General features: G+C 44.9%; 1 protein-coding gene across 2 annotated transcripts in view; it reads left to right on the top strand.

Annotated features, from left to right (window-relative positions):
• COQ8A (coenzyme Q8A) overlaps positions 1 to 13486 on the top strand; it is a 90235-nt gene that overhangs the window by 26232 nt on the left and 50517 nt on the right. For both annotated transcript variants that reach the window (XM_074989869.1, XM_074989870.1), the window contains 2 exons: positions 204 to 614; positions 1842 to 1908. In XM_074989869.1, coding sequence (XP_074845970.1) covers positions 204 to 614; positions 1842 to 1908 — 478 coding nt within the window. The remainder of the gene's footprint in view (positions 1 to 203; positions 615 to 1841; positions 1909 to 13486) is intronic.

The following is a 13486-nucleotide window of genomic DNA, read 5'->3' as shown; positions in this document are numbered from 1 at the left end:
TATATAAATGGCCTCCAGAATTCTTACACATTCCTGTGTACACAAACAGTGTGTGTGGAGTGGGACTGACCGATCTCATCTAGGAGTACCTCCCTTTGGAGTCAATATGGCCTACATGTGCTCACGTTTGAGAGAGTCTTGCTGTGTGTCCTGTGGGTTTCTTAAATTTCTGGTGTCTGACCCATTTCCAATATTACTTGCAGGAGCTGGGTAAACAGCAGGAAAATTTAACTGATCTCGGTGAGGATTTTGGAAGTGACTATAGTTTCTCAGAACCGGAGTCATCGGATGCTACAAAAGACGTCTCATCTCCAGGCCAACCCCACAAAGATAGTGGTACAGAGGGGCCGGCTTACTCCTACATCACGAACGGACCTTTTAGAAATGTCAGCGAGACTGGAGATGGAAGCCCAGGGCAGAGTCCCTTTTCTGCCAAAGTGAATGCAAAGCTCTTTGCAGGCTTTAGGGACCCTGGAAATCCTTTTGCTGCTGGTTTTGGGCAAAACAGGGCTTTTCACCAGGACCATTCCTCTGTCAGTGGACTAACAGCTGAAGATATTGATAAAGCCAGGCAGGCTAAGACCAATCCGGAACACAAACCTCAGAAACAGATGGTATGTGTGTTATTCATGGTTTCCAGTCCTGTGCTTAAGCCACGCAATCACTCTTTGTCACCTCTCCCCTTGCTTCTCCTTGTCCTTAAAATGTGGCTTATTGCTTGCTGGGTGGATGGGAAAGGGGAAGGTATCTTTTTGTTTTTGTTTTTCATTTTTATTTTAATCTATGCAGTGTTAATTCTGTCATTCCCTCTCCCGATTCATTTGCTTTGAGAGGATGGCTAAAATTTGTACTTGAAATTAGAATTGTTTTCTATAACAAGTGCTCACCTGTCACTCCCCAGGCTGGGGCCTTGCAAGCCACTGCATGCTTAGTATATTTGAGGGTCTATATTTAGTCTTAGCTTGCAGACTGAGATGTGGAGCAGGTGCAAACAGCTGTAGGCTTTGGCGGTTTAAAGAGTGTCCTCTGGAAAAAACCCATTCTGGTTGGAGAGGACTATGCTGTGTGGTTGGCAATCTCAGAGGTGTAAAAGATTGAGTGGGCTATATATGATGACCTCTGAACTGTGGTAGTGATTCCTCCAGGTCAGGGTGGCCTACACTATTACAATAGTGTAGCAGATAGTTGCATAATCTCGTGTATGCTTACTGGGTCACCATGTCTTCATGTGAAAGAGGGAAGAGAGACTACAGTGGAATGAGTGTACACACCAGAAAGGATGACAGGCATTTTTCTTTATCTGCTTTCTCCTTCTCCAAATCCTGCTCCAGGGTTCCCAGTTCATTTAACCTACCAGACTGCTTTGAGTAAACCCACGTGTGCTTGCACTGCACATGTAACGGAAGGGTAGTCAATAGTTTTATGAACCTGCTAACTTGCAGGAGCATTAATTTCACTAATGCAAGGTGTTTGTTGATTTTTATGGACCCTACTATATCCTTTAGATCAAAGGGCTGCTGAATGCAAATCTCTTTACCTTCAGACTTCTTCTCCACGTCTCCCACAATAGTTGCCATTTGACATATTTAATGTTTGCTGAGGTTTACAGTTTGCATGTTACATTGTGTTTGCTTGGAAAACATGAACTTCATGAGGCTACAGGGATCAGTGCTCTAGAAATTCTTACCATGGGATTTGTGAAATGCCAATTTCTAGCATGGCATAGGTCTTTAAGCATCAGATAAGTTGTGTTCTTAATTTCTTAGCAAGTGTCAATTCCTCCTAGTTGAATTTCACTACATTTGTTTCTTTTCTTTCTTTTTTTCCTTCCATTCATGCAGCTCAGTGAACGGGCCCGAGAGCGGAAGGTGCCAGTCACTCGGATTGGAAGACTTGCTAACTTTGGAGGTGAGACGTACGTGTGTGTGTCCCCCCCAAAGAAGGGAGGCAAGGGCCTGGCATTGTGCACTTATTCAATTGCAGGAAGGTGCTGAGGCAGCAAAGAACTGAATTCTGCGGTAACCTGTTCTGTGTTTTATTTAAGGACTCTATTAGCAAGTACTTTGCTATATATGACTGGTTTGGGTCAGTGCTCAGCTCATGCTGCTTTATTATGGCTACATATCTCCCACAGATGCAAGGGGAGTTGCAGTAGGGATGTATCTGGCTCAGAATGCAATGGGATGCATTGCAAAGACCATAACCCCATGGTGGTTATGATGTTCTGAGACCTGGCTCTGCCAGTTTCTTCTGCCGTATTTTTCCTTGTGTTATCTGCCATTACAGCAGTGTGCCTCTAGAGCAGGGGCAGGCAAGAAAAGGCCCATGGGCCAGATTCAGCCTGTGACTAGGGGAGAGTTTTGTGTCCTGCCCATGCTCCCAGCAAAATCTCTTTCTGCTGTTGGCAGGGAACTGGCCAGTGGGAGCTGAGTTTGCTGGAGGTGCAGTGAGGCACAGTTTCTCAGCTTCCATTAGCTGGAAACCAGACAATAGGAGGTGAGAGATTTTTCTGGAGACGGGCAGTATGAGAAGCCTCCCTGATAGCACAGAGAGCCAGGAGGTCTGGAGTTCCTGGAAGGCAGGGAAGCCTGCCTTAGAGTGCTGCTGATGAGTAGGAACTGCTTAGGTAAGTGCCTCTTGGCCAGAGCCTGCCTCTGGCATCCCAGCTTCCTCTTAGACCCTTCATCCCTTCCTGCATCCCTCCCCCAGGCTAAAATCTTCTGCTTCACCCATACACACTGCTGGACTCTGCACTACACCTTCGTGCCTCAGGTCACCATGCACCCTAATCCCCTGTAGCAGGTCATCACCCCAAACCTCTGCACCCTCCTGTCCCCCATCCTAGGTCACAGCTCCCTCCCAGACCCTGCATCTCTCTTACATCCCTTCCTCAGGCTAGAGTCCTCTCCTGTGACCTTATCCCCTTCCAGACCCTGCACCCCAATACCCTGCCCAAGGTCACAACCCCCTCCTTCGCACACAATCTTTCTGATGCCCCACTCTGGCTGTGTCTCACTACCTCCTACTTCAAAGGGAGGATAGTAAGTGTTGTGTCATGGTCTCCTCTGCCCCCTGCATCAACTTCAGAGTGCTGGCTTGCGTGTAGCCATGGCTTACCTGCTGGTACTTCAAAGTCCCCGGGGACTTTGCAATACCGGCAGGTGAGCTGTGGCTAGGAACGAGCTGGCATTTTGAAGTTTAATGCTTTGGAGTTGCAGCGGGGGAGTATGCTTAATGAAGTGCTGCATATGCACCACAGTGTTTCATTAATAAATTCCCAACACCCTGCTTACCATCCTGCCTTCGAAGTAGGGAGGTAGTGTAGACAAGCACTCTCTCCAGCACACCAGTTCCCTGCCCCAAATCCCTTCTGCACCAACATCCATCCCTGACCCTACACCCTCTCCATAGGAAAGTGCAGCCCTTGACCACTTTCCAAAATCTTGGAGTGGCTTCCCATAAAAAATTGCCAGCCTCTCTCTTGGAAACACATGCTAGTGTTAAAAGTTCTGAGTGGAGGATTTGGTAGGGTGTTGGTACTCTTCCTGGTAATATTTATCTTTCGCCTTTGGTTTAGTTGCTTCTTAGCCAGTAAAAATGCCTCTGTTCCTTCAGACTTGCATCCCTCTTATCGAGGAAGTCCTTTCTCTGGTTACTTCAACAGTGCAAACTATTATAACTACTTGCCTTAGTTTGAACTTATCCCTGCTGTTTACTTGATTGGGGCCAGCTGTTACGGAATGTAATGTTCTGGTGTGGGGTGGAGTTTGTCTGCAGAACAGGCATGGAGGAGGAATTTATTAGTAAAACACTTTCTGATTGGAAGAGAGAGAGGGTCTGATCTTACGAGCTTTCCTTGTGAAGAATTCTCACTGAAATCAGTGGGATTTCTGTGAATTAGTGGCTTGGAGGATTGGGTTTGTTTTGAAAGAACAGATACTTTTAAAGATGAGCATCTTTGTAACAGTAATAGTGGACAATTGCATAACACCTTGTAGCTGATTATTTCAAAGGGCATAACAAATGTTAATGAAACCCCACAGCATTCCTGTGAGATAAGGGAAGTATTACACCCAGATTACAAATGGGAAAACACTTATGAAAGTGCGTGCATCTCAGTCCTGTAGTTCATGATCATTAAAGTCACTGCCTTTTTTCTTTTGCTAAGACGTGATCATATTGTTTAGACATAAATGTAACATAATTACGTTTGTTTTCTGTCAAGTAGTGCTGTACAGTCCCGTACACCTATCAGGACTTCTTTTAAAAAAAAAAAAAAAAATCTGCTTGAAACACACCTATTTGCCCCTCCCCGCCAATTTCCAGACATTGCCAAACTGCTGATACCGTGAGGTGAATAAGCTTTCTCAGCCTGTCTATTTTCAAACACGTATGTGTGAAAGACACATGCTGGAAATGAACAGTTCCTTGCAAAATGCCATTGCTTAGGCTAAGCAGTTCTTAAATTCCAGGATGCAAGGAGAAGACTCCTAACATCTGCAGGAGTTAAGAACTCTGCATTTCGTTGTAGGGTTCTTTATATCTCACTCTACTGAGCTGCAAAAAAAAAAAAAAATCTGAAGCTCTGAGAGCATGCAAGCCTCAAAACTGAAGCACTGAATGGTTCTTCATATACCATATATGATAGCTCAGTGGTTTTAATGTTGGCCTGCTAAACCCAGGGTTGTAAGTTTAATCCTTGAGGGGGTTATTTATGGATCTGGGGCAAATAGACTTATTTAAAAAAAAAAAGTGGGGGGCAGGGGATGGTGCCTGGTCTTGCCAAGAGGGCAGGTGACCGGACTCAATGATCTCCTGAGGTCCCTTCCTGTTCTGAGATGTGTATCTCCATATGTTTGTTTATTTTATTTAATTCATTAGTCTCCAGTCTTTTGACACATAAGATCACTTTTTGAATTAAAGTGCAATCTAGGATCTGCCTAAAACCCAAATACTCGAGTCCTGTCTCCTTCCTTGCCTCTTCTTTATGGCCCCGCCTTTCTCATTCCATTCCCTTTTCCTCCCCTGTCGTCATTAACTTTCACCAGGCTGGGGCAAGCAGTTGGGGTGCAGGGAAGATGCAGGCTCTGGTTTTGGGCGCAGAGGTTCAGCATGTAGGAGGGGCTCCTGACTGAGCCTGGAGAAGGGGATTGGAGTGCAGGTCTTGTGAGGGAGTTTGAGTGCAGTAGGGGTTCAGGGCAGGGGTTTGGGGTCCAAGTTTGGGATGCCAGCTCTGACTGGGGATTGCTTACATCAGGTAGTTCCCAGGAAGAGGTGCAGTGGGGATAAGGCAGGTTCACCCCTGCCCTAGCTCTGCATCAATCCCAAAATCAGCTGGCATGGCCCTGGTGGGCAAGATAGGTGGCACCTCACCACCATCCCCATCTGCTGGTACCATTCCCACACCTACCATTGGTCATGGTTCCCCATTTCTGGCCAGCAGGAGTTGTAGGGGCAGTGCCTGCAGGCAAGGGCAGCATGTAGAGATTCTCTGCCCCAACACTCCTAGTCTGTTTCTACACAGGCCACTTCCTTCAGAAGTGGCATGCTAATACAGGGAGCGAAAGATGCTCATGAGGTGCGGATGCAAATTCTCCGTGCCTCATTAGCATAACATCATGCGATTTGGAGTCCAGAAGGCCGTTCTCCCGGACTTCAAAATGCCATGTAGAAGCACAGCTGCCGGGGGGCTCCTGGAAGGCCCCTAGGGTCTACAGCGAGCGTCAGCTACTTCCAGGAGTGGTGCAGAGCTGGGGCATGGTGGTGTCTGCCTTAGTCCTGCTGTGTGCCATATTGTTAGTGGCTGATCTGATTTTTGCTGCCACAGCTTTCAGAAGATTGAGCGATTCCAAGAGACCCCTGGCCAGTGTTCTGGATGTGGATGGAAAAATTAGCAGTAATGAATTTTATGTGCACTAATATGGCAGTAATGTGCCCATGTGCACCACCAGTAGAAACCAAAAACTTAGATACAATGTTTTTAAAAATTATCATAAGGATAATTACTCCATTCAGAACAGGTTAGGCATTGTAGATCTCACTAGTCAAAGAATTAAATGTAAGCATAAGGAAGAAATAATTATGAAATGTACAAACCAATCAAAAACCTAAAATAACACACTTATTGTAACACCACCACAAGTATATGTTGCGGTAAGTGTGAAAGACAGTATGTTTCTGTCTGTGACAGACAGTGTGTGTGACCAAGATTTGCATTGCCCCTTTAAGTATGCTGAGCCTGTTCAGACCTAGGAGACATTGTAAGCAAGCTCCTTCCATACTGAGCCTTGTCAAGAACTCCCTCTCTGTGGAGGTGGGGTACAGGGAGGGAGACATCCTGATATCAGTGCCCCCTGTCCTGCCTTCCCCACCCTGCCCATCAAGCAGGAGGTTCCTGAGGGGAATTAGGGGCAACAAAGAACAGGTGACACACAGCAGTGGGGATAGAGGTAGTTGATATGAACATAAGTATATCTCATAGAGCTGGAAGGGACCTTGACGGGTCATTGAGTCCAGTCCCCTGCACTCGCAGCCGGACCAAACACCATCCTGGCTGCCTTTTTTTTTAAAAAGCTATTTGACCCAGGTCTCTAAATGGCCCCTGCAAGGATTGAGCTCACAACCTTGCATTTAGCAGGCCAGTGCTCAAACTACTGAGCTATCCCACTTCTGGTACTTGCTAGGCTCCCAGCCAAGACAGTAAGGATCATGTCTTAGAGGCTGTAGGCTTCACCAGTGGATAAAATAAACATATATGGAGATATGCATCTCATAAAACTGGAAAGGATCTTGGGAGGTCATCAAGACCAGTCCCCTGCACTCTTGGCAGGGCCAAGCACTGTCCCTGACTCAGTTTTCTTCTTTTCAAATCTGTTTTGCCCCAGACCCCTAAATGGCCCCTCAAGGATTGAGCTCACTGTCCTGGGTTTAAGAAGCCAATGCTCAAATGACTGAGTTGTCCTTCTCCTCTCAGTAAACTGATTGATGACCACTGCCCTAACCGGTGTTTTTGAGAAAAGCATGTTGCATTACAGCTGGCTGCCTTTTTTTATATTTTTTTTTTTATTTTATTTTTTTAACCAGATTTATCCACGCGGCCCTTTCACAGCTATTTGATGTGAAATGGCAGCTGTCACTGGTCTTTCAGTGCTATGGGCATACGTGTCTAGTCCTCTGCATCTAAGGCTGTAACATGAGGAAAAGTTGACTCATGCTTCAAGCTGGAAATTTACGCAAAGTTGGTGGGGAGGGGAGAAGTGAAACTTTTTTAAGTTTTAAAAAAAAAAAAAAACCCTATTGTTTATAGCCATGGCCGCTTGGAAAACATTTCATACCCCCTACATTGGTTCACCTGTTTTTGCCTTCAGTTTCAAGCACCATAAAAAGGTGTCTGTTGTTTTCAGCCTGTTCTTGGGGCCTGGTTTGCTTTTCTGGGTCTTGGTGTAAGGGTGGAGGGGGTTTTATTCAGTTTCCCCACCACCCTTGATTCTTCCTGCGTATCTGTTTTTTTTTTTTTCTATAAGAGTAGAGAGAAGTATGCTCTTACTTGTGAACTTGTTAGCCCCTCGTAGGAGTCATGCAGCAGGTAGGTTGATTCAGTAGCCAAAGTCACTCCTTTGGCGGCTGAACAAGTGGACTAATACTTGAAGGAGTCTTTTTCCTCTGAAGTAATGAGGTGGTAATACAGAATCAGGGGAAGCTGGATCATTTGCAGTAGGAGGGAAAGCTCTTTAATTAAAGGACTTGGGTCTTGGCTGGTTTGAGAGAGAGAACTGTACCCTCAGAATACTTGAAGTGGGAGGTCTGTATTTGTGAAGACCTGGGTCTGTTTACAGTTTGACAGCTTCTGTACATTACTTATTATAAGTTTAGAATATTTTTGTCCTGCAGATACGCTGCTTAATAAACACAGTATGTCTTAGTTTATATCTGCTAGTATCTGTATTTACTATATATCTGCTAACACCAGAACATGATTGTCTTAGTTTATTTTAATTAAATCTTTAGAATACATTTTAAAACTCTGGTGGTGTGTATACTGCTTGTGTGATACCTTTAGCTCCTCTTCAACAATCACAGTTAGCTTCAAATCTCAGGGCTCAGTTATTGGAGGTGCTGAATGGGATTTTTTTCATTTTGAAATTGCTTGTTAATTGTTTGAAAAGTGCTACAGAATGTAGCCGTGTGTTGTATGGGAGCTGATGCAGGAGTAACCGACAAGTGGAGAATTTATTAACTGTTTACAGCCATTGATGTTTCTTAGATATGCATATGCTGCTGCTTAACATCCCTACAGTGACAGAGGTCCTAAGCAAAGGCAACTTGCCAGTAAGACATCAAGGCAGTCACTGCAGATCCAGTGTAAAATCAGCAGGATCAATTGTTTACTTTCTTAGGCTTTTTATGTGTTTGTTTATTTTTTATTTTAAAATGTCCTAATGGTCCTGTCTTCCTTGAACAAAACTAACTTACAGGAAGACCTGTGGTGCATTGTTCACTTTTGTCTTGCCTGGAAATGCCAGCCAAGCTCCAGGTTGTTGATGGCCTGCAGGAATTGTACTATCCACAGAGTACCAGGTACAAGTGGCAAACAAGGTCAGCCTGTCTGCTTGTTCAGAGAATAAAGTGTAATCACTAAACCATTAACTGAGGCTGAGGTCAGCCTTGGAGGGTCAGGATAGCTGCTCTCCAGACTTCTTTCGCATGCCCCTGCCTCTTTTGGAGGTTCTGTCCATTACCCAGTATTTGAGTTTGAGGAGAGGATAGCAAAAATCTCCCATGGCCATTATCACTAGTTCCTGGTGTAGTAGGAAGAAAGTCTGAGACAAAGACCTTGATTCAGAGGCCTGGTATGAGTCAGGACCTGTTCACAGAATCTGAGAACAGGATTAATATTGCAGAAATACACGTGGCTAAAAATTGCTAGTCACAGAGTACTTGCAGAAACATAGTCCAATATCAAGAGGTACCAGAGCACCCTGATATCAAGGATGGTACAAAAACATTCGCCAGGGATAACAGTAACACATTGGTCCAACCTAAAACAGGTCAGGATGACAGTATGTAATAAAAAGATCAGGATGACAGCATGTAATAGTAATATTTTAATTAAACTACTGTAACTTGATGGGTTATAACCAGCCATGACAGGGGGCAAGTAACTATGTCATGGGCAGAAAAACTCACTTGTGCGTATCAGGACATAAAGATACAGCCCAGAAGCAGTATTTTTGTTCAGTCTGGGGAGAAATGAAATCCTGCCATTCACTGAGCTGATTCATTGTTATGGATGTGCATGTATTACTTATCCAGTAGAGTCTACAGAATACTGGTACTGTGACTTGACAACAATAAGCCTGGCTTGGTGCTTTCGTCCCTTAACAAATATTGTGGTTTTTGGATGGTTCACTCAAGATCTGCCATGCTAGCTGTTTGCACAAGGCTGCAGAGGCTTAGAGGGGATACATGCACTCAGTCAAACATATGTCAACATACAATCATATCTGGTTGCCCAACAAGCCTTCTAGATGTCGTCTCCTGTCTCTCAGGAGAGTTGTGAGAGTGCCACTCCCATTTTTATATATGTGGAGCAAAGGCACAGGGTGGATTAAGTGACCTGTGCAGAAATGCAGAGGAATTCTGTGACTAAGCTGGAAGTTGAATTCTGCTCTGAGTCCCAGAAAAGTACTGTGTACTAGCTTTCATTGCAATAAAGGCAGAGTGAACATAAGGCGAAGCACGTTCCCCATTTCAGCACTCGGACTAGTTGATCTGCTGGACAGTTCAGGATCAACATGGTGTTTCTCCACCCACATTTCCTTTCAGCTTTTGCTCTCAGTAGAATAGATGCTAGAGACAAGGTGACTGTACCTAGGTTGATCTGAAGAGCAGTACCAGTTATGCTACTTAGGTTTGGGAACTGCTGCAGAACCAAGTCTGGGATATGCTGCAGAATAGAGGAAGGGCAGGAGAGATGGGATGTTGAACAGTGAAGGGGAACCCTGAGAGTGAGCATGTTATGACAGGTTCTTCCTGGGGTGCTACCTCTAACAGAGTTACACTGAAGCCCTCTGACCCATCAGTCTGAACTCCCACTTGCACTGTGCTGTGCTACAGACCCAGTCCTAGTCCTTCACTTATACCAGCATTCACATAGATGGGGACACATCCAGCTGCTGTTTCATGCAGGCTTTCTGCATGAACGCACGATAGAGAGGCTACAGCTAAAATAATTACCAGCTTCCCAGCTTAGGTACCCCTCTGGAGCATAACCCCCACATTTTACTATGTTGCTCTGCATAAGGAACTGTCGAGTTCATAGACTTCATGCTCCCCCATCCTCAAATAAAGAGAGGAATATGCAACAGTCTTTGCGCTCAAGCTGTGATTTTTCTTGCATTTCACTAGCACTCGCTGGTTTGGATAAAGCAAAATTAAGTTTATTTGGTACAAAAAGGTATATTTGAAAAGTGATAGGAAACAAATCCAAGTGGACTGTTTGTATTTTTACCTGGTAATCTAAATTGCTGGAGAAATAGGATATGCATTAGGAAATTCTCACCCTAGTTGATGATACAAACAGACTGCATATTCTCAAGGTACAAGCTGCACTTGCTTTACTTATGGGAATTGCCTGTTCTTTCATATATAGACTGCAAATGGCTTTGAGCGGGGTCTAGCACTCCCCGCCCCCCCTTCAGACTTTTTTACTTAGGTGTTTCCAGGAGTTTTCTTGTGTAGGGAGTGAAGAACAGTGTCACGCCATGTCGTATATAGTTTTAGTGTATGACAGAAATCCGTTGTTTCAAAACTTGATTTTCAGACTACTTTGTGGAAAAATGCTGAGAACTAGTGTTTCCTTTAATTTTTCCCACCCTTGAGTGGAATGAATTTTGGTATGTGTACCAATATGAAGGGGATATGTGATACAACAAAATTCATGTGGCATGGGTGGGGCCCAGGGGTTCTAAGTGTGGGAGGAGGCTCAGGCCTGGGGTAGAGGATTTGGGTACAGGAGTGTGAGGGATCCGTCAGGGGATACGGATTTGTGAGTGGGGCTAGGATCAAGGGGCTCAGGTCTGGGACAGAGGTGGGCATGCAGAATGGCTCTGGCTGGGGGTGTGGGCTCTATGATAGTGTGGCGTGCAGGGGAGGGGGTATGTGCAGGGGGGAGGATCTGGTGCCAGGGCAGGGCATAATGACTCTGGGTCCTCCTAGATTGCTCTGGTTATCATACAGTCTCAGCCCTCTGGGCTGCAGCAGGAGGACTCCTATGGGCCTGAGCTGCGGTTGTATTCAGGCTAGTGGAGAGGTGCCTTGTTCAGGCCCCCAATCCCTAGCCACCAGGCTAGAGGCTAAGTTGGGGTAGAGTGGCCCTCCTCCCCACTTTGTATGGGGCTAGGTAGGCAGCTGTGTGGTTGTACCACTTATGGGGAACTTAGCTGACGACAACCCAAGATTGAGTCCAGAGACGTGATCTGGTTATACATTTGTAGTGTTACAGATTCCATTGCTTACAGGCTGGCCAAAACATTCACACCATGTAAAAGTGAAGTTCTTCCCAGATCCATTGTCTTTGTGAATGGACCACCAGTATTGTCTGTTTTTATTGTACCAGAAGGGCTAGCTGTGGGTGTCACCCATAGTAAGCATGATTGAAATACAGATAGGTAACCAATATTTCTATCTTTAGATACAAAAATATACATGCACACAAATAGGATACACTCATCCCTTGTTAAACAAGTGCTTTACTTACAAGTACTCGCTTAAACGAGGGACACACATACTTACCTTTGTTCACTAGATGAGTGAACTCCCCCCCCCCCCCCCCCCCATTAATACAAGCCCTACCACCCTCTGCCGGCTGCAACCTGACCCCCGCCCCCCCACCACTGGCCCCACACACCCAACCTGCAGCAGCCTGAATGCTCCCACCCATCCACCCACCCTATGGTCTCAAACTGCCACCAGGTTCTAACCCTCCATTCCGCTCATGGTCCCAAACTGCCCCCAGCCTTTAACTCTCTCCAACGACCCCCTTCCCCACAACCCAAGGTTGACTTACCTTTCAGAAGTGGCACCACGTGCTGCCACTCCTTTGCCGAGTTAGGAGGACTAGGAACCAATCAGAGACTTCTACATGTATTTTAAGGTGAGTTTAGTGTCCCTCCTATGAGTTTTCACCTACAAGCAGAAAGTTGGGAACCAATTGTGCACGTATAGCAAGGGATGAGTGTAATTGTATTCAGCAAATCATAACTTTTCCCATGATGCCTCACACTGACCCATTGTGTACAAAATATAGAATAATTGTCATAATTATACCATAGTAATATCACTATGAAAGATATGGGGTGCAGTGTTGCACATGCTTTATAGATTAATGGAAGTTACTAGCACCTGTGCTTCATCCTTATTTCTTAGTGTTGAAGTGATTTGAGATTGTGTGTGAGAATAAGAGTGCAATGATCCGGCAAAAATACATGGCTTTGGGATATGATCCTTTTCTGTTCCATCAGCTGCCTGTTGCAATACTTACAGGAGGTAGTTGTGTTTCTCAGTGGCTCAGAACTAGCCAGATTTTGTTATCTTTGCGTAGAAGAATCACTGCCCTTGTCCACTGGAGTGTAATCTAGCTTCAAATATCAAGCAAATGGACAGTGAGTTCTGAGTTGTCTTTTCTTTCTGAACTTTGAGATCTTTATATGCATTGGTCTCATTTGAAGAGGCATGTGGGATTGGAGGAAGTTTTTAGAGTATATTTGAATAATTGGGATATCTTTCTCCAGGAGAGGTAAATATGGATTAAACAGGAGTGTGCAAAGTGGGAGGTGGGCCTCCTCGGGCGGGGGGAGGCATGAAATTTCACAAAGGGAGCGCAGCACAATTGACTGCTGGGTCTCGGGATCATCCATCTCCTTAAAATGTTGAAATACTGTTTTTATGTACGTGTATTCACATTTATATAACAGTTTAATGAAGTATTTATATTATACACACTTATTTTCTTATGTGCCACAAAAGGTTTTTTTATGAACATAAGCAAAATTTCCATTGGTTTGGATTGTATTAGACAGGTTGAGGGGGCCCTGCTAATTGCAGGGACACAAATCAGGGCCTGATGTAAAAAGTTTGCTCACTCCTGGATTAAAAAGATGTAATTACAGAGTCGCATTTGATCTTTGGCCAGCTTTCTTGAGGGACAGTAACAGTTTAGTTTGTTTTATTATGGGAAGGGATGCTTCTGATTTATTGGGGATGGATGGGGAGGTGAAAATCTAGGTTTAGATTTCAGCTCTCTCAAGAGTGTACTGAATTGGGTACCCAGTCTTTCAGGTTGGACCTGCCTCTTTCTGTTCTCCTCTTACACCAGAAACAAGACAGGTACCTTTCTTTTCCTCTTACGAATTGGAAGAAGTTAGATGTTTTCTAACATCTAATTAGATGTGTATACAGGTCTTCCAGCATCTTATCACAGCTCTCA

The sequence above is a fragment of the Carettochelys insculpta genome, chromosome 3, assembly GCF_033958435.1.
Source record: "Carettochelys insculpta isolate YL-2023 chromosome 3, ASM3395843v1, whole genome shotgun sequence".
NCBI classification, from domain to species: domain Eukaryota; kingdom Metazoa; phylum Chordata; order Testudines; family Carettochelyidae; genus Carettochelys; species Carettochelys insculpta.
Note: the sequence above shows the minus strand (reverse complement) of the source record. Positions and strands in the feature narration are given on the sequence as shown.